The sequence below is a fragment of the Lygodium microphyllum genome, chromosome 2 (genome assembly GCF_053477565.2).
Source record: "Lygodium microphyllum isolate KBCC chromosome 2, Lygodium_microphyllum_v1.1.10, whole genome shotgun sequence".
Taxonomy (NCBI): Eukaryota; Viridiplantae; Streptophyta; class Polypodiopsida; order Schizaeales; family Lygodiaceae; genus Lygodium; species Lygodium microphyllum.
In genome coordinates, this window is record NC_141136.1 from 28,087,451 (window position 1) to 28,109,160 (window position 21,710).

The 21,710-nt window shown below is 40.3% G+C and overlaps 1 protein-coding gene across 3 annotated transcripts in view; it reads right to left on the reverse strand.

The window, feature by feature from the left end:
- LOC148039568 (diphthamide synthesis DPH2 family protein) overlaps positions 1-21,333 on the reverse strand; it is a 119,135-nt gene extending 97,802 nt beyond the window's left edge. The window contains exons 1-3 of one of the 3 annotated variants that reach the window (XM_087691981.1): positions 20,830-21,333; positions 8,467-8,669; positions 7,510-7,618 (exon numbers count right to left, since the gene is read on the reverse strand). In XM_087691981.1, the coding sequence (XP_087548107.1) occupies positions 7,510-7,618; positions 8,467-8,669; positions 20,830-20,919 (402 nt within the window). In that variant the 5' untranslated portion in view covers positions 20,920-21,333. Of the gene's footprint in view, positions 1-7,509; positions 7,619-8,466; positions 8,670-20,829 lie in introns of those variants that run through there. The other 2 variants (XM_087691988.1, XM_087691986.1) reach the window with 2 other exon arrangements.
- Between the last annotated feature and the right edge of the window lie 377 nt (positions 21,334-21,710).

Sequence of the window (21,710 nt, forward strand, 5' to 3'; positions counted from 1 at the left end):
AAGCCCCATCTGAAGATTGATGGAGTGTCCAATCATCATCAACATCTGTCAGTTTTCTACAGATGTCCTCAATGCTATTTGAGAATGAGACGTCTTTGTGTTTATAAGGGAAGCTTCCATCACAGTCTAGTGGTTCTAGTGAAGCCTTTACAGATTCAGAGAGGGGTGATGGGAAGAAGAAGTCGAAGGCCTAGTGTTATCACTATGGTAAGAAGGGACGTTTGCGCAAGGATTGCAAAGAACTAGTGGCTTCAAGGAAGAAGAAGGAGAAGAAGAAGAAGCGAGATCCAAACTCCTTTACTAAGTCATCCTATTCCTCAAACTCGGACTTGAATCCTCCAACCATCCCACGCAACTCTCCAGTGCCAAGGAGGAAGTGCAGGAAGGTGGGGCAAGTGAGCCTTATCTATATAGGTATACAAGTGCATAGGTTTCAAATACAAAACCTTGAATCTCCTTGTCTCAAAATGGACAAGTGAACTAGAGAGTATGTCGTACTTTGAATGGATGCCAAAACCCAACAAGCAACCTTTGTATGTGATCAACAGCTGTGAATGCAGATCAGAGTGATGAACCTATCCAAATCACGCTGGTTAGAGGCAGTGGCAACAACAGGGCAGCCTGCACAGAGCGGAAGACGTCAGGGTAGCAGCACAAAACACAGTCCAGGCTGCAAATGCAGGGCCAAGGTTGTCCACTTCCGACAGACGGGTCAACTCATCTGACCAGTCCAGTCCCGTGTCTGGTCCCATCCAAACCCGTCCGGTCCATTCCCCGTCTAGTCGCCTGATTGCGCCTTGTCCGACCTCGGACTCCCGACGGTTGACCGTTACGCGGGCAATGGGTCCCATACGCCTAGGCCTTGCCGCCAACAAACACGGTCACTTTTTAGACCATTTTCAGGCCCTGTAACCCCTTATTTTCTTTTCTTTCTTACCTTTCTTTTCTTCTTTTCTTTCTTTTCTTTCTTGAATCTTCTCTATTCTTCTTTTCTTTCCCTCTATTCTTTTCTTTCTTTCTTATCTTTCTTTTCTTTCTCTCTATCTTTTCTTTCTCTCACACAAAGACTCAAGAGAAAATATTAAAGATTAAAGTTTTAAACTAACAAATTTAAAAACTCTCTATCCTTCCCTCTCCCTCTCTCATGATTCAAATTTCATCCATCTCTCTCTCTCTCATACACCACAATGGATTATGGCACAATGCAACATTCTCTCCCATGGATGATGGGTCACCACTCAAATTTCAGAATTTGATCTCTCTCTCCATAAAAGGTAATTGTATTAATTACGAAAAGTTTACATGATTACAAGATACACAATGGCTCTACCCCATCGTGTGTACACACTAACTCTCTACAAGAACCAAACGGCCAAAGAGTTACAAAGTCATGGCAAAGACACGGAGGAATTTGCCATATGCCAAGGACGTAAGTCCTCCCGAGAGAGCATGTCAAAGTGCTAGAGAAGATTTATCTGCCAATACAAGAGACCTTTAAGCCTAGCAATATGCCGCTAAACATTATAGGCGGAATCAAAAAGAAAAGCATTCCGAATGGTCCAATTGTGCCAACAGCCCCAATATCGAAGAAAGTGAAACAAGATCTTCATATGTGGCTGTGTCGGTGTGGGATATTTGGGCTGCGCAAAAACCCAATCAAACAGGCGTAGCGAGAAACCAACCACCGCTCGCCAAACGGCTGACAAGAATGACCAGATTTTCTGAGCAAGGGGGCAAGAAATAAAACGATGACGGGCAGATTCCACAGTGGTGGTGCAAAAGAAACAGTTGTCGTTGGAGATTCGGCGCTTGGAAAGAGCTGAAGCAAGCGGAAGACCACAAATCATCACCCTCGAAGAAATACCTTATATTTGAAGGGTGTCTTGTTCAACCAACCCTCCATCACAATTACCCTCCACCATGACCGGGATTTATGCAATCCCCATAGAGTATTAGCTTTAGTAACCAGCCATTGATGATCTTTAATCAGAAGATGATACACCTGGTTAGCTGAAGCCTTTTCTAAATTCAGCCTACCTGCAAAATCCCAGTCCTGCCAGGGACGATCCGTAGCAAGGGCAGGAAAGGGTTGTCTACTCTGGAGCACCATCAAAAGCTGTTCCCATAAATACCTATATCCACGAGGGATCCTGAAAAGCCTCCTGGCTGTACGAAACTACATCAACACATTGCAACTGGCAAGGGTGGCATCTGCGACCAAAGTTAAGCCCAAACGTGCCATGTGGTTGAATTTTGGTCGAAGCTCATGTTTACCTTCCCACAAAATTAACCGCGAGACTGCCAATAATTCCAATTGAAAAGAATTAGTAGCTAAGCGATCCTCCGCTGGATGCCACTGAGACTTCCGGAGGACCAGTCTCCAGGAATACACCAAATGGGCAAGCAGAGATGAGGAAGAACTGGAGAACCGAGAATCGGCATTAAGAACATGCCACAAGAACTCCGGATTCGGGTATTACCATGCAGAAGCCCGTGATCCTCAAGAAAATAACGGGCTATGACAACCCAAGGATGATGATCCGAGCATATGACGCCAAAAAGAGACCAGCCGAGTGCCAACATATGAGTTTAGGCATCTAAAATAGCCCCTCCACCCATGCGTTTGGGGTTGCACGCATGCGACCAAGAAATCTAGGAAATGCCTGCATGCAAGGAATCCTTCTTCCATAACATGAAACGAATAGACTGAGTAAGAGCATTCAGTGTAGTAGTAGTCCAGGGCAGCAATGGCAAGAAATATGTAAGCATTGGCAACATAATTGTCTGGGCTACTTTAAGGCGAACATGGAAGGGCCAGGCTTGAGACTTCCAATACAGAAACTTAGCCGCCAATTTTTGTGAAATCCACTGTAGTAGCTGCTTTGGGGGAACATCAACACCCAAAGGGTACCCAAGATGCCTGACAATGGAGCCACAGGGAACAACCATTCCTTGCCAGTCCAGTGACTGTAAATCCGACTCCGTGCAACTGAGAATGGCTGATTTCAAAGCGTTGATGCAAAGACCGGAAGCCTGACCAAAGAGAGCCCAAACATCTAATGCTTTGCGAAGGTTATCTTTGTCCGCACACAAAATCATAAAACTATCATCAGCCAAAGGATTGACTAATGAAGTGTTGTCCAGAGGGAAGCGACAATCCAGCCATCTGAGTAGAAGCTGCCATATGAGATAACATCGAAAGAACCAGATGAATCGCAAGGGCAAAGAAGAGAGGACTCAAAGGGCACCCTATTTGACAGAGCAAGTAAGGACAAATGGCTTGGTAACGCCTCCATTCAGCATGACTCACGAAGACGCTACAACACTGATAGTGTAGATCAGACGAGACATCCGAGCACCAAAGCCCATAGTAAACATAAGTTCTCCAATGAAAGACCAGTCCAGATAATCAAAAGCCTTTTCCAAGTCCAATTGAACCAGTATGACCTCCTGATTTGAATGCCTTGCATAATCAATCGCCAGTTGCACATTTAATACATTGTACAAAATGTTTCTGCCCTTAATGAAACCATATTGGAGAGGATACACAATGGCAGGAAGATGCTTATGGAGCCGATTCGCCATTACTTTAGAAAAGATTTTATACATAGAACCCATCAAAGAAATTGGGCGCCACTGTTTCAACATAGATGGCGAAGGAACTTTTGGAAGCAGTTTAATAAGACCTTCTTTCCATGAGGAAGGCATGATCCCCGTTTCCCACACCTACTGAAACAAAGCCGTCAATGGTTTCGAGAGCTGAGTGGCAAAAAACTGAAAGAACTCATTGGTGAGACCATCCCAGCCAGGATTTTTATCTTTGGGCAAGTGTAACAGAACATCCATAACCTCCACCTCACAAATATCTGCCTCCAGAGTAGATTGCATGTCCTGAGGAACCTGATTGTGGACCAGATCATAAAAAACTGAACGAGCATGAGCAATTTGGCCTGAAGGAGGAGAAGTAGAACCAAGAAGGTCGAGGAAATAATTCCTACACATATTCACAATAGTCTGCGGATCAAGGACCATTTGACCTTCTGCATCCTGGAGTCTAGTCATATTTTCTCGAGCAGGAGAGACATGGAGAGCTCGAAAAAACTTATGCGTCTGACAAGCACTATCTTGCAAAGTCTCCATCAAATGTTGCAATTTGACCCGCTGACAAGATTTCAACTAAAACTCTTTAATAAGATCAACCAGACGCATTGCCAGTGACAGCAGAAATACATCATCTGGAGTGTCCACCAACAAAGAACGAACCAAAGCCAACAGATCCTCCACTGCCTGTCGGCGCCGCCGACAAAGAGAGGCATGATGGATCCCATACTGCCGAGCAACCCACTGCACATTAGAGAGCAATCGTTCAAACGAAGCAGTGCCCTGAGATGAGAAATCCAATAAGAATCGATCAATCAATTGCTGCATATAGCCCTGAAAGATTGCATGCTTCAAATAAGACGAGTTGAAACGCAAAGGGAGTCTATCCAAAAATTGCTTGAAAGGTGCAATGGGTTGTGCAAGGAGCTCAAGCTATAGAGAGAAATGATACGATAAGACATATTGTTGCAACACTTTCATTTCGAGCATCTCAGGAAGGAAATCATCATCCTGCATGATGTATATGCGGTCTAACCGCGACCATATTGTTGCATACTGGGTAGAATGGAAAGTAAACCCTGTAGAAGAAGGATGCAGCCAAGACCAGAGATCTTGCTTAAGAACAGCAAGAGCCAACTCCTGCCACATATGACTTTCCGGCACATCCATTACCGAATGCTCTGATGTGGACTATGAAGAATCAACACACATATTAAAATCCCCCATCAAAAAACTCCGTCTGGACAAGGAAGTTTGCAAGGTATGCCAAAGCTCTCGGCGAGATTAAGGATCATTCGCAGCATAGAGGCCAAGTAACCATAAGATCTCTCCTTCGAATAAAATTTCAATCACCACAAAGCGGCCATGTACATCATTCTTGATAAAAGCACTCTCCCTTTCTATAAAAATCCCCCCTCCCCCACCATCTCATTCATACTTTCAAGTTTTCCCTTTAAAATTATATGTATATTTTCTTTCATCGGACGTAGGTCCAAGATTTATTAGTCCGATTAGTACCGTACTAGCATCGAACTGTACTAATCAGACGCCATCGGATGTGACAACCTTGTGCAAGGCTGGCAGCAAAGGCGACTGCTCCTGGGCAAGCACAAGGTGCTGGGTGGCAGCAGGATACAGCAACAGATGCAGCTGTCTGTCTGGATGAAAATCTGGCAGCTGTTTGTGGAGAAGATAGTTGGGCAAATGAGAGCGGCTGTAAACAGTGGCAAACACAGGGTATCGACAACTCCGGAGCAGGGTAGGGCTGAGGCAACAACTGCCAAGGGGTTGCCTCAGACTGAAGAAGGGCCCGCTGCACCGTGAACTGAGGTATTTGCAAAGAAGGGGTGTAGACAATAGTGGAGACTGGGTGCCAGCTGGTGGAGAATTTGCAAACCAGGAAGGACTGAAGTGGCCAAGCAGCCTTCTATTTATAGATGTGGATCCTTGGGTGTTGGCTTATGGGAACAAAAATTTTGGTAATTTTTAATAAAGTATGGTAATTGAAGTTTTGGGGCTGTTTAAAGAGCTAATTAAGGTTTTGATTTTGTAATGCATCTTTTTAGCTTAACACCCATCTTAGGCCCCAAATCAGAATCCAAATCATAGCTCAGCCCATAATATCCCAAGGTATCCCACCCCAAATCAATCAAGGCATTGGACAAAGGGTGCACGTCTGTAAAATATTACACGGCGCAGCGAACAGAATCTGGGAAAGAGATAGAGAGTACACAACAGATAAGAGGAGAATCAGTAAATTCTTTAACTCCAAACAACTGATACAAAGATGGCTCTGTCCACCCGTGCGCTTCCACTGTGTAAAGCTTAGATGGCGATCTAGACAGAAGATAGGTGAAGAGCTTAAGGCTAGCTGGAACAACAACTCTGACTGGGTGAAAGATGAGTGTCGGATGGCTGCGAAGGGGTTTAGCTTTTATAGCCTGCGAAGGTCGTTAGGTCCGACCTACCATATGAGCCTCCACTAGTTGGCCAGGGAATATTCCCTTTACCATCAGGCCAGGGGCGCTGCCCCCGGACCCCCGCCAGGGGGGCCGCTGGCCCCCCTAGGACCCCCCAGCCAGGGGCCGCTTCCGCGGCCCCCGGACCCCACAATAGGGGCCCCTTTTAACTCCCTTACACCGCAACTCGATGCAATGCGCCTCGAGTTGCTACCAATTTAACCACTCCGTCTAACCCAAAGCTTAGACCCACAATGATCACCTTTTTGCCATCCGGTCACATAGACCTCATCTGATATACAAGTCAGGACTCTACCAATGTCCGGGCTCACACTTGGCTTCTCCTCATAATGGGGGCCTTACAACTTTGAGCACCATGGATCATTGGTAGCACCTAATGAGGGTGGGGCATTGATCATATCTAACAACGTCAACGGCCCAATGGCCTACCAAGCTGGTTAAGTAATATACCCTCAAAAATATGTTCGCTTGGCTTCACAAATCTAATAAGCAATAAAATCGCTATGATCTCCCAGTCATATTCCATGTCTATCTAATCTCATAGCACCTAAGGGTGCAAGCAAGGATATGTTGTTGATCTCTTGGACATGCTTTAGCTATCTTAAATGAAACTAGAATAGGCTTTTTTAGTATTCTTGTTGAGATGCACGGGCGTACTCCAAAGATTTAAAAACATTAGTTTGAAGCTCAAATGTGTTTCATGACATTTTTCTTGTCTATGAAAATCAATTGGTTTATGGCAGGCATGTTTCATCATCCTTATATTTTTTGTCACATACAGCCCATAAAGTTATTAGTAAGGGTTCCCTTTCCTACCTATAGAAACAAAGGGGCACAATAGAAGAAAGGAAGATGTATCGTGAATTGTCCGCAGCAAGGGGGGAGTGGTAACAGCTGAAAGTGGGAGCCGATCAGCTGTCATGCATGCATTTAGGAAGAACAGGAATAAAGCATGAATATAGACAGCAGGCTTAAAGAGCAATAGCTACAGGTTACTACATTCAATCTCTCGCTTCTGTGTTCATCTTCTAGGATGCACCCCTAACCACCTTTCCCCATTTTCCACCACTTCATTGATGGAGGCAGGCAAAATTATGAGCTTCGTTACCTCAAAGAATTGGATGAGTTCTAAAGTTCCAGGAGATAGGTAGAGCCATGGCGTTGTGATCTTGGCTTGTTAAAGCAAACACAAGCATTAGGTGTATTTATTAAGCAACCAGCCTGGAATCAATTTCTGTATCAGAACTTTAAAATTAGACAAGTACACATCTATGCTTATTTATTCAGCACTAGAACTTGAATGGACTTTCATTGACATGACTCGAAATGAATAAGCAAACAAAGAAGGAAGCCATCTGAGGACAGAAAGTTGTGGTTTTTCGGTCATCCATGATTACAAATTGGAGTTGAGATGTTTAAAAAGAACCACCAGAACACTCTGCCTGCGCCTTGACACAAGATCCAGTAGCTGCTGCACACAATCATCCACATCAATGCTGGCTCTCCCAAAGACATGCCACACAGGCAGCTTTGACATCCTGAACATGAACCCAATCAAAATTGTTTGAATGACTCTCCTTTGTATATAAACAGTGACTCCACAATAACTGAAACAAATTCAGTACAATATTTAAGTGTTAATTTAATGGTTGATTGCATAGATCTCATGGACCAAGAAAGTTGCTGCATGATATCTATTGTCACCATTCAAATCATCACAAAGTCTCCTAACATATAAAGTAGCTGTCACTCTTTTCACAACACAGATCATTTATCTGATTATGTTATGCTGCTGCCCAGGGTTACTGATATAAAGCTTCTAGGAAATTACATATGAAACAATTCAATATTTGGAGATAGCACAAAGATAAGAAACACATTGTCATCCCTTTCTGCTGAAATTACCAGGCCATCAAACATCCTGTGCTGGAATATCATGTGCCCGTAATAGTGGAAAACTAGCACATAAGCACATGTAAATGAGATAATTTAATATTTAAATATGGCACGAAGATAAAAAACATATGGCAATACATTTGAGTGCTAAGACTCATGTGCCATATTACTAGGTCACCTCTTACTTAAAACAATTCTTGGTGCGAGAATTATGATGTCAGACTTACTGTACAATCATTCTTTCAGAATGTCTCTTGATATTTCAACATCATTTGTAGCATGATTTACTCGTTAAATAGACCATTCTCTCAAAAGGGAATATGCATAATGCAAGAAATGACTAGAACTGGTTGGCAAAAGTGCACTTTCAATATCTTCCAAAAGCAGTAATTCTGTCCCATCAGGCAACTTCTTATTGCCACATTCAGCTAGTATAAAGTTGGCTATTCAAAGTAACAAAGAGTATGATTAGCAAGGGAGTGATGCTCACTGACTCAAGCAAGCATGTCCGTAGTGAACAATACATTCAGCATTTACATGTGCAGCTGCTATTTCATCCCCACAGCAACTACCATAAGTTGTGTCTGCTAACACGTACAACCGTACGTTATCATCTAGCTTGCTCTGCTTTCTTAATTCATCCATGAGTGCTCTAGTAATAGCAACTGAGATATTCAGAAGCTGATCAGGGAACTGCATAAAAGCAATCAGAAACATGTTGTGAGACCTATGAATCAGGAGTTCTAATAAGTGTGTATATGTAAATGCCAACCATGAAAAATCTTGAAACTGTTCCACAAACATACAAATAGAATACAAGCTTCCCATTGTGTTTGCACTGCACGTGCATGTGCATTTCAGCTGTCAACAGCACCTCTACATTGTTGAGCTAAAAATTCATTACATCTTGATTAGCTCTTTAAAACAGCCCCAAAACAACAAATTACCAAAAGCTTCATTAAACAACGAGCAGTTCTAGAGAGTTTTTGTGTCCCACATGCAAAACCCTAGATGAGTATTATTCTGATGCTCAGATGATCTCGGTGCGTCAGCTAGGTGAGAGATAGCCATTAGAGCTTGCTTGGAATGCTTAAAACAATAAGCGGTTCGTGGGTCTTGGCAGTTGAACGAAAGCTCCCATATTTTGGTTCCACTGCCGGGACCAACGGATTCAAGCTTGAGCACTTGCGCGCCTCATATCAAGCATCAAAGTAAGGGATTCATCCCCTAAACAGAGCTTGAGATAGGTAGGAAGTTTGGGGTGTTTTTTATCTTCAAAACAAGTAAGTATTTTGGGATATTTTGGTTGTTTGATAATTGGAAAGCTACACAGCCACTTACCTTTCTTTAGTTGGTTAGTTTGTTGCTGGAAGAAGAGCAAACAAGGAAGAATAGTGGGGTGGATGTTGTAGCTTTTGAACAAGCTTTTATGGCAAGACAAAAGGGAAAGGGCAATCAGTCTAGGAATGCTTTGCAAAGTTCTAGAAGTTTAGGAACCTCATAGAACAACAAGAAGCAGAGAGGCACGCAAGCCAAGAAGGGCAAGTGCCATTATTGTAAAAAACCAGGTCATTACATCACAAAATGCAAGAAACGCATTGCCAAGGAAAAAAACAATGAGTCTGGGATGTCTATTTCAAATGCACCTTCTACTGCTACTACTACAGAGTCTATGTCATTCGTGATTGACCGCAACTACTAGCTTTACACTTGCAGTTATGATTCTTCTTAGGCATATAGAGCATTCAGCTCTACAGAGGATGCTAGCAATTGGCTCTTTGACAGCAGTATTTCTAAGCACATTACATCCCGCAGGGATTTGTTTACCTCTGTTTTTGCAACTCTTGTTGGCGTATTAATGCAATGTCCCAACAACGTATCTTATCCTATTAGAGGTATTGGAGAGATTGTCTTGAAAGCCATTAATGGCTCTACTCTCTGTTTGCAAGATGCGTTATATGTGCCATATAAAGAAGAATTTGTTGTCCATTTCTTCTTTAGCAAAGTGTAGAATGCAAGTCATATTCAATGATGATAAATGCATGGTCAGAGATAAGGAATTCTTGACTTTGGTACTCACTGGCACATTATGTCATGGACTTTATGAGTCAAATGCTCATTGGATTGATCAGTCAGTTTACTTAGTATCTACTATTACTCCTACTGTGTCACAAGCAAATTTATAGCATGCTCGCATGGGGCATGTGAACAAAGGCAGTTTGATACTTATGCAGTGTACTCAAATGTTGGAAGGCTTACCTCTCTTGGAGAGACCTCCTCGGCATATTTGTGAGGGATGCATTTTGGGAAAAATGCATCGGTTTTCTTTCCCCCGTGACGTTGCTTTTAAAGCTACAACTAGGTTGCAGATTGTGCATTCAAATGTATGAGGACCCATGCAGGTAAAGTCATTGGGTGGATGTTATTATTTCATTATCTTCATTGATGACTTTACTCATTTTTCTTGGATTTATTGATTGGTGAAAAAGTCAAAAGCGTATGATGTATTTATGGCTTTCACTACACTTGTGGAAAATCAATCTAGCTATCAAATTAAGACTCTCCGTTCGGACCGAGGGGGAGAAAACATGTCTTCCTTGCAAAATAATATTTTGAAACAAAAAGGCATTGCACATCAGTATACTACTACATATACTTAACAGAATGGGATTGCAAAAAGGAAGAATTGGTCACTCATGGAGATGGCCAGATGTATGCTGAAAGCTAAAAAATTGCCACATGGATTTTGGATGGAAACAGTTATGAGTGCTTGTCACATTTTGAATAGGTGTCCTACTAAGGCATTGAAAAATATAACGCCTTTGCAGCTTGGAACAGCCAAAGACCTTCAAGTTATCACTTTCATACTTTTGGGTGTCTTGCATATACTCATATTCCCAAATTATTGAGAAAAAGGTTGGACAATAAGGCTGTCAAGTGCATATTTGTGGGGTAAAGTAGTGAAAGCAAAGGGTATAAATCGTACGATCCTATTTCCAAGAAAGTTTTCATCAGTAGAGATATGATTTTTGACGAAAAATCTGAATTATCTCTTGCTGGTTATGACACATATCAAGCTGTAAATGATGTGTTTAAAGGGTTGTTGCCTATTTCTTTTGGTGGTATAGTTGGAGCTTCATTAAATGAACAAAATGTTCAGTCAACTACTCCATTAAATAATGCAAGAATTCAGCCTATGGCTGATCTGAATATTCAGCAAGATGCTGAACTTGAGGTTCATCAAGAGTGTGCACATAGTCAGGAGGCTAAACAAATACCTAGATGATACTTGCAAGCTCTACAAGATAGTCATTTGGATGCTCCTCTTGTTGGATGTACTCAAAGACTAACACGTTTGCATGATCATGATAATGCTAAGGAGTTTGTTATGGCAACAAACACACTTGATGATAATGAGCCTGATTCTTTTGAGGATGCATAACAAAGTATACATTGGATGGCAGCAATGCAAGCTGAATTTGATTCTATCATGAAGAATCAAACATGGGATTTAGTTACATTGACTGTTGGAAAGAAAGCCATTGGTACTAAATGGGTCTATAAGCTAAAATGAAAAGCGGATGAATCCATTGATAAGTACAAGGCCAAGCTTGTGGCAAAAGGCTATGCACAAAAGAAAGGCGTTGATTATAAGGAGACATTGGCTCCTACGTCCCGTATGACTACTATCAAGTGTATGGTTGCATTGGCTGCCCATTATGGTTGGATTGTACACCAACTTGACATTAAAACCACATTTTTACATGGGGAACTTTAAGAAGAAGTGTATGCTCAGTAGCCCATGGGTTTTGCAATTAAAAGATCCAAACACTTGGTATGCAAGCTGAAAAAGGCTTTGTCTGATTTAAAGCAAGCTCCACAAGCTTGGTATGCCAAAATTGATGCCTTCTTACTCAGCCAAGGGTTCATTAACAACCCATCAGAGTCTACTCTTTACATATGCAAAGAGGAGGGATCCTTGCTAGTCATTTGTCTTTATGTGGATGGCCTTCTGCTCACAAGGACACATGTTGGTAAGATTGTAGCATTTAAGAAAAATTCACAGTAAACTTTTGAAATGCCAAATTTGGGGCCTTTGCATTACTATTTGGGCATTCTGTTTATTCATGATATTAGAGACATTGGATTGTCACAGTCCAAAAATACTGGTAAACTCCTTGAGAGATTTGGCTTCTAGGATTGCAAGCTAGTATGTACATCGATGGAGACTAGACTTAAGCTATCTTTGCATAATGACAGAGGCATAATTGACATTCATACATATGCTCCAGTAGTTGGATGTCTCATTTATTTATGCAACACAAGGCCAGATATTCCATTTGCAGTTTCAACCCTGAGCAAATATATACGCAGCCCACGCATGTCACACTGGCCAGTTGTGAAGCATGTTTTCCATCACTTGTAGAGCACTAGGACTCTTGGATTGCTTGCAGTGATTTCGATTGGGCTGGAGATTTTTATTCTCGTCACTCTACAAGTGGAAATTGTTTCTTTCTTGGCTTAGCAAGAAACAATTCATTGCTGCCACATCATCTTGTGAAGCTAAATACAAAACAACTTTCACTACTACAGTTGAATGAGTATGACTGAGATGTTTGTTGGCTGATCTTGATGTATCTGTCATGAGGCCTGCTCCTTGTTTACTAGCAGTCAGAGTGTCATTGCAACGGCACGGAACTTAGTATTTCATGCACACACGAAACACATAGAGATACATTATCACTTTGCCAGAGAGAGGCTACATACAAGGGATATCAGCCTCGTCTACTGTCCTACCAACAACAATGTGGCAGACATCTTCACCAAAGCTCTTCCTTGCGACAAATTTAAACCATTTCACAATGCTTTGAATTTGATCTCCTTTGGTGGATGATCCTTGTATATTGATCACTTTTCACTCAAGGGGGATCTATTAGGTTTCACTCATGCCTACGCTCACATAGAAGTGTCCTAATCTACAATAGAACACTAGGCACTTTTTACTCTCCGTAAGAAAAGTTTTTTTCCCTAGTCATACTATTCTTTATTTGTGTATTTATGTTACACAGTTCGGTCACTTATCACACATTACACACTTTCGTGTGTAAATGCACCTTAAGGCATTTCACAACCCTAAAGTCTAAGGGTTATACTTTCTACTTTGAGTTACACACTTTTGAACTTATGGTGTCAAGCAGTGACCACACTCTCTACTGTCTGCACACTCTGTGCTGAGCTAATAGCTGCCATCTCCAAACCAACACAAACCACTACATTTGGTTATGAGCCTACTGCCCTTCCACATTCAATACTCTTTCAACTTTGACTGGTAGTTATCGCACTCTGGATCCGTCTCCACTGGATGTCACTCTTCAACTACTCCCATTGCTCTGACTTTCAATGTCTTACACACTCTTTGCATCATTTACATCATTGATTCATTCACTTCAAAGTTATCTTTCTTCTCTATTTGTATTTGTGTTTTTGCATTTTGCATTTTGCATTTCGTACTTTATGTGTTTTTTATTTTTGTGTTTGTTATTGTTTGAGTTAGTGCAGTTGAGTCAAGTTCATACATTTTGTTTTTCCTCAATGCAAAGACTAGCATATCTTCACATGATACTAAAGCTAGAGCTCTTGTAAAGAGTATCCTATGGCTATCATGGAGAGCTTGGTCTTGTACAACATACACGAATGACCCATGGTCAATTATAATGGCTCAAACACCTTCTTCCTGGGATCCTATTGTCTTATCAAACTTCTCCATCATTGGAGGCCGGGAGGAGGTATTATGGACTCCACAAGAAAGACAATGCTTCTATGAGTGTGTGCAATGGAAGAGGATCGTGAGCACAAAGAGAAAAGGAGGAGAGAGAAGATAACAAGAATGGAAGAGAAATCTACGCTAAATCTAGAAAGAATGCTGAATGCAATGATGGGACTGATTAGTCCCTGCATGCAACCCAAAGCATCAATGAGGGCACCGGATCAAGCTGATGATAGCACCAAAAACAAAGATGGAGATAGAGACGAAAATGGAGACGGAGTGTGCAGCCAGCAGCACCTACAAAAGGCAAAAGATGAATAATCTATCTGCTGCCAAGTGGGCTATAAATAGCCAAAAACTCCAAATTTTAGGTGACCTGCCTAAAATAGGCATAAATATGCAGTCTGATGTCAATAAATGCTGTTTGACTGCATCATGAACCGCAGCAAAGAATGTTGGCATGGAAGCCTTAAGGAAAATTGCAGCAATCAGGGTCTGATCGCAGCCTACAAAGGCTGTCCAGATTGTGAACCAGCTGGCAGATGAAGGAAATGCACACTTAAAGCTGACTGAGAAAGGAAATGCATAGTAAACGGAATGGAAATGACAATCAAAACTCCAATGTCTCTGTCAAACTCCGATGGGGCTCATAACTGGGAGATAACAAACTGACAATACAAAATGGCAAGCTAACACCCCCTCTCAGATCCTAGAAGTGTTGAAGACCCAAAGCACAAAAGACTAGGGAAGAGGCTTTGTGAAGAGATTCGCAGCATTGTCCTTCGTGGGGCAACAAGCCACCACTAACTCAAAATCCACGATCCACTCCCAAACAAGGTAGTATTGAACCTCAATGTGCTTCATGAGAGCATGAAACATAGAGTTCTTCGCCAAAGCTACATTACTCCGGCTATCCAAGCACAACTATGTGGGTCTTGTCTATGGAAAGCTAATTTCCACCAATAAGCAATGTAGCCAAACTATAGCCTACCATGGCCTTATCTTTTATGGAGACCAAGTATCGTGTACTTTGTTCTATAGCTCACGCTGCTTCTTGCTGCTCCATGAGATAGCTCTAGAGCCAAGGGAGAAAGCAAAACCTCTAGTGGAGTGTCTCCACTCCACATCACCTATCCAACCTAAGTCACTCCATCCAACAAGAGTGGCCCTCTCTCCATACATGATCCTGTAGGATCAAGTCCCCTATAAGTAGCAGCACATGTGCAAAGCAACTCGCCAGTGAGTCTAAGTAGGAGTGTCCATGAAAGAAGACAGCAATGCCGCTATAGAAGAGATGCCTAACCAAGTATGGATAAGCCAAATCAGTGATCCAACAAGGCACTTGTACTTGGTAGCATCAAGAAGAGGATCTGGTTGTAGCAAACTTGGACTCACAGTCCATAGGGCAAGAAATAGGCCGACACGCGAACGTACCAAACTCTGAAAGAAGCTCGGATATCGATCATGTCGAACTCCTACTGCAAGATGTCTAGAGTCCAGTCTCACAGTCCATAGGGCAAGAAATAGGCCGACACGCAAACGTACCAAACTCTGAAAGAAGAATGGAGATATCCCTGTGTTGGCAGATAAAAAATCCCCTATGCCATTTGATAGATCTCCAAACCAAGGAAAAAGTGGAGGATCCCAAGGTCCATCATGTCGAACTCCTACCGCAAGATGTCTAGAGTCCGGTCAACCTCCTATGAGTCACTCTCTGTGATAATCAAGACATCCACATACAAGATGACTAAAACACACCACCCACAATCTTATAATAAAGGTTGGGGTCATGATCTAATTGATGGAAACCAATCTATAAGAATAATCAATCAATCCTTTGGTAGCAAGCCCTAGGAGCTAGGATTCCACGTTGTTGTCCAGCATCAACATTATTTACTATAGCAATTGCACACTTATGATTCATCTCTAGAAGGCCTACGCTCTAGTTGCCAATTGCTCTACAACATCATCTATTCCATCACCTGGCCCTTGGCTGCTATGTTTTCATCACCCTCAACTCCAATCTACTATATCGACTGCATCAATATGACCCATTTCTAAAGTAATCAAATTAATATGGGTGGTACATGATCATGATAGAACAATAGGAATATGTAGACAAACTCCATGTTTGATCTCATGAGCCCCATTAGCTACTTGAACGAGTAAAGAAGACTCTATCTCAAGAGGAAAAAATTTCAGCCCTTCAAGGGATTTAGTGCTCACAAAACTATGAGTACTTGCTATATCTATGAGAATATCAATAAATTTGCTATTCATAAATCCCTTGAGTCAAAGTGTATTTGTTCTCAGAAGTTTTTGATGCACTTGAGATTTGTTCTCGGAGGGCAATACACTCCACCGCTCTCCCTTAGTCCGCTCCCACTAAAGACAATGGATATTGCCCAGTCTCCACTCCTTGATCTCTCTATATGTGATATGCCATAATAAAGTCATATTAAACTTTTTTTCTAACAAGTGTGAAATTGTTAAATGAAAACAATTATGTTTTTCCCGATGATCTGTCATGTATGTCTCCTAGATCAATTGACCATGCTATAGAGTTGTATCCAGGAACAAAACCTTACTCTAGAGCACCTTATCAGTTCAATATAGAAGTTAAACAAAGTAAATATTTCTTTGCAAAAGATCAGATTATTTATCTAGGAAGAATTATTTATAAAGAGAGAATTCATATAGGTCCAGAGAAAGTAGAGACTATTGTTGATTGGCTTGTACCAAAATATGTGAGAGATATGAGAAGCTTCTTAGGATTAGCTTGGTATAAGAGAACTCATATTCAAGATTATTCTAAAATAGCTAGTCCTTTAAACTAACTAAGAAAACGAAACCTTTTGTTGGGTCGCATGCATGTCAGGAAGCCTTTGAAACATTGAAGCAGAAAGCGATTGAGAATTACACATTAAAAATTCTTGAGATGGAAAAACCTTTTGTATTATCTTGTGGTGATAATGGGGAGTAATTAGGATGTGTGTTGACACAAGAGGGGAGAGTAGTGGCTTATTAGTCTCGAAAATCAAGGAGCAATTAGGATGTATGTTGATACAAGAGGGGAGAGTAGTGGCTTATAAGTCTCGAAAATCAAGGAGACATAAGATGAACTATCCTATACATGGCTTAGAACTTGCCGCTATAGTTCATGCTCTAAAACATTGGAGACATTTGTTACTTGGTGTAAAATTTAAATTGAGAACTAATAATGAAAATCTAAAATAAATTTTCATTCAGTCTTTGCTAAATAATCGACAAAAGACATGGTTACAATTGTTATGTGAATATGACTTTGATATCAAACATGTATCTTGAAAGAAAAACAAAGTTGCTGATGCTTTAAGTCATAGACCTGTGTGTAATAGTTCATCTATTATATAAACTGACTTGATTGATGATGTGCAACTTGAAGTGCAAGAGGATCCCATGTATTCTAGAATTTTGTTATTCTTAAATAAAAATTTGGAAGAAATGTATGATGGGAAGTTTCATATACTTAAGGGAAATCTTTATTACTTGAATCGTTTGTGTATTCCTACTACTTCAAAATTCAAGAAAGAGATTCTTATGGAATGCCACAATTTGCCTTTCTTTGCTCATCTTGGATTCTCAATGACATACAAAACAAAGTCAAAAACTCATTCTTTTGGGCAGGGATAAAGAAGGATATTAAAACATATGTGAAGGAATGTTTGAAGTGCTAGCAAGTAAAAATTAAACAGAAACATATGTCCGAAGACATACAACCATTAGATATACCTAACCAAAAGTGGAAATTCATATCTATGGATTTTATCACTAAGTTGTCTGTTGCTAGCAAAGGATATGACACTATCTTTGTGGTAGTGGATAGACTCACAAAAATTGCACATTTCTTTCCCACAAAAAAAACTGGCACGACTTTAAATGTAGCTAAATTATTTGTAAAAAAAATCTCTCGTTCGCATGGCATGTACAAAAGTATTGTTTCTGATATAGATTCAAAATTTAGATCTAAGTTTTGAAAAGGCACATTTAAAACCATTAGAACTGATTTAAGAATGAGTACTACATTTCATCCGCACACTAATAGAGAGATAGAGAGAGTGAACCTAAGATTTAAAAGATATGCATAGAATGTATGTGAATGAAAAACAAAACAACTAGACTAAATATTTGGCATTAATTAAATTTGCATACAACAGTTCATGACATGCATCGATTAATATGACTCCGTTTGAAGCAATGTATGGTTATAAATATATGACTCCTGATCACTTTTCCGATGCTTCAAATAGAGTAGAAATTTCAAAACAAATGCTTGAAACAATGGATGAGGAATTAAAAAGAATTTTTAAAAACACTAAAGAGGCACAACTAAGGCAAAAGAAATATTATGACAAGAAAAGGAAGATAGAAGGTTATCTCCACGTTTTACAGGCCCATTCAAAATTCTAAAGAAGATTGGTTCACTTGCATATAAACTCGAATTGCCATCTCATGTCAAGGTTCGTCCTATTTTTCATGTGAGTTTATTGAAAAAGTATATTGCTAACTGTGATCGTCTTTTGCAGGACAAGTTTAGATTGCAAGAAGACGGAACATTGAAGGTTGAACTAGAATTAGTATTAGATCATAAAGTCAAACATCTTAGAGGTAGAGATATTGTGGAGATGTTGGTAAAATGGGATACATATCCTATAAAGGATGCAACTTCGGTTATCTAGATAGTTTACAACAAGAATATCCATTTTTCCAACTCTAAGGACAGAGTTTTTGGGAGGATGGAAGAATGTGATGTCCTAATAAAAGTCATATTTAGCTTTTTCTGAAGTATATGTAGGTAGTGTTTGGAAATGATTTTTAGGTCATTTTAAGTATTTTGATAAATTTTGTTGATGGCAAATTTTTTGTCAAATTTTTTTTAACTTTTTAGGTATAAGACCTATCTAAAAAGCTGATTTGTGATCAAACGGAGTAGAATTTGATCAAAGTTCCTCTCACAGAGTTTGAAAAGGAGATCGAGAAGAATATTTTGTCATCTCAGACGTTTAGTCCAATTCTTCACCGTTTTGGAGATATGAGCCTTCAAAAATATGATATTAAAAAAATTCAACAAATTTTTTTTTTAACGTATCCTACTTTTTGTGCTTTCTTTTTGTTATTTGCAAGTTGCATGCGAGTGATAATTTGGAAGGATCACATCAATTTTGGTACGTGCTTTTCTTGGAAAACGCATAGTTCTTGGAAAAGCCTATTCTGGATACATGAAGCTGTTTTGGCAATAAGCTGAGCAATCAGTCATCTTCATTATTTTCTTCTTTCAAAATCTGAGATTGAGACTGTAAATGTGAATGTGATTGCAATTGAGATTATGAGCGAGAGTGAGATTATGATTCTTTCATGTACATGAAATCAGCTCGGGGGTAGTCAAGACGTTCAAGCTCCGCATCAAAGCGCAATTTCTGACTGTGCTATCTACTACTTTGTTTCCATCGAACTATAATACAAATTTCTCTTTCTATATTTCTACTTGCGTCTCTCTATCGAAAATTGTGATTTGTGATTAAACACAGCAAAATTTGGTCAAGGATCCTCCACAAAGTTCAAAGAGAAGATCAAGGAGAATAATTTGTTGTCTCACAGGCTGAATCCAATTCTTCACCATTTTGGAGATATAAGCCTTCAAAAATGAGAAATAAATTTTTTAACACTTTTTTATTTTATTTTATTTTAACATATCCTCCTTTTTGTGCCTTCATTTCACTTTTGGTAGGTTGCATTCGAGTGATGATTTGAAAGAATCGCATCAATTTTGATATGCGTTTTTCTAAGGAAATGCATCATTCTTGGAAAAGCCTATTCTAGACTTGTGAAGCCGTTTTGGCAAAAAGTTAAGCAATCAATCATCTTCTTTTAAAATCTGAGATTGAGACTGTGACTGTGAATGTAATTGCAATTAAGATTGTGAGCAAGAGTGCAATTGAGAGTGAGATTGCAATTCTTTCATGTACATGAAATCAGCTCGAGGGTAGTCAGGATGTTCGAGCTCCACAAGGGAGTGCAATTTCTAATTGTGCTATCTGTTGCTTCTCTATTTCCTTCAAACTATAATACAGATTTCCCTTTCCTTCTTTCTACTTGCATTTCTCTATCGAAAATTGTATTGATTTTTATCAGATTGCAACTAGTCATGTTGCACTACATTTACATCACATTTTCTTCAATCAGTCATTCATGCATTACTTTCTTGTTCTTTCCTTTTGCATTCTTGCCTTAATTAATTGTGTTTTCGTCGTGCTCATACACTCTTGAGTGTTTTCTCTATGCAAACCCTAGCGTATCTTCACACAAACATTGGCAACTGGTTAGTAAGTGTGAATGGCTCTAATGACTTGGGGGGTTAAGGAGTAACTAGATGTGAAATGTCCTAAAGGCTAAGACAATTAAACAAGTTCTATAAAGGGTACCAAAGCATTTATATGATAACTTGAGTGATTATCACATTTGGAGTCCTACTTCTCTATAACTTGTCCACAATTTCCATAACATTCTCTATGTCTTTGCATCGTGTCCTTATACGAATATACACTCCATGGTTATGTTCAAGAGGCCATTCTAGCCATTGAATCGACGCACTGACCTTGACCTTGATGTGATTGATGAGCTTGTGGCGGTCATGGTATGCATGGCTGTGATCTTTAAGTCACAATCAGCACCTATCATAACCATTTGCAATTAGGACACCAAGTCCTTCCACTTTTCTTGTCTTTGCCATGGTTCACTCTAATCCTACTGCTATATGGTGTCTTCTTAATATCACAACAAAGGAGATGATAGGAAATGTAACCACCAAAATCTTCCCTTACATCGAAGGGTGGCCGTACCAAAAAGGGTAATTGCTTAGCATAAAGCAATATACACATATCATGAACACCACGTGTTGATTTCAAAAATCTCCAGCAGCTTGGGCTTAACATTCTACAAGTTATCAAGAGATTCACTACAAACTTCTAAGTTTCCATGTATTCTAATCAGACAAAGAGGCGTTAGGAAGATATATCAGGAAAAACAGCATAATGAGAAGCTAATAACCTGCAAAGCGACACGTTTATAGCCGTGTTTCAGAATGTAAGAAGCAGTATCTTCGATGTCATATGTTTCATGCAGGCCAGGATGCTCCATAAGGGTTGTGCGTTCACTGGCAAACCACGTGTGGACCGAAAAATCTGAGAAGCAAGAATGGCAAAATCAACTGTCTTGGTCCATTGCTTTATCACTCCATAGCCTCCAGCAAGAAGACGTACGGATGAGTCCCCCAGTAAAGACGAATTCACTGATGTTTCAAGGCTTGCGACTCTTGTTGCTAGTTAGGCAAGAGCTCTTGTTCCTGCAGGTCTGACCAGGTATAAATCTTACCCCAAAGAAGAAGTAGCTGAGAAACACGGCATAGTCTTCTGTCCGAAGGTCAGAATGACGACGCAGTGAATGCACATGGTTAGAGTTCACATGGAAACCCACGCAAACTCGTCTTGTAAAGTGATGGTGTTCAGCCCATCTCCCTCTCTCCCGCCTCCCCACTCTTTCTATACACTTTGCCTCTAAGTAGGTATATCTCAAACTCTAACCTTACTTCTTCTAGAAGGCAAACAACATACCACACCCTCTTATTATCTCCCACAACCACATAATGCATGTTTGTGAGAGAACAAGGAAAAAATTAAATTTCCTTTCATTCCCTTTCATATTATCAACATGTTAGAGTTCACATGGAAACCCACGCAAACTCGTCTTGTAAAGTGATGGTGTTCAGCCCATCTCCCTCTCTCCCGCCTCCCCACTCTTTCTATACACTTTGCCTCTAAGTAGGTATATCTCAAACTCTAACCTTACTTCTTCTAGAAGGCAAACAACATACCACACCCTCTTATTATCTCCCACAACCACATAATGCATGTTTGTGAGAGAACAAGGAA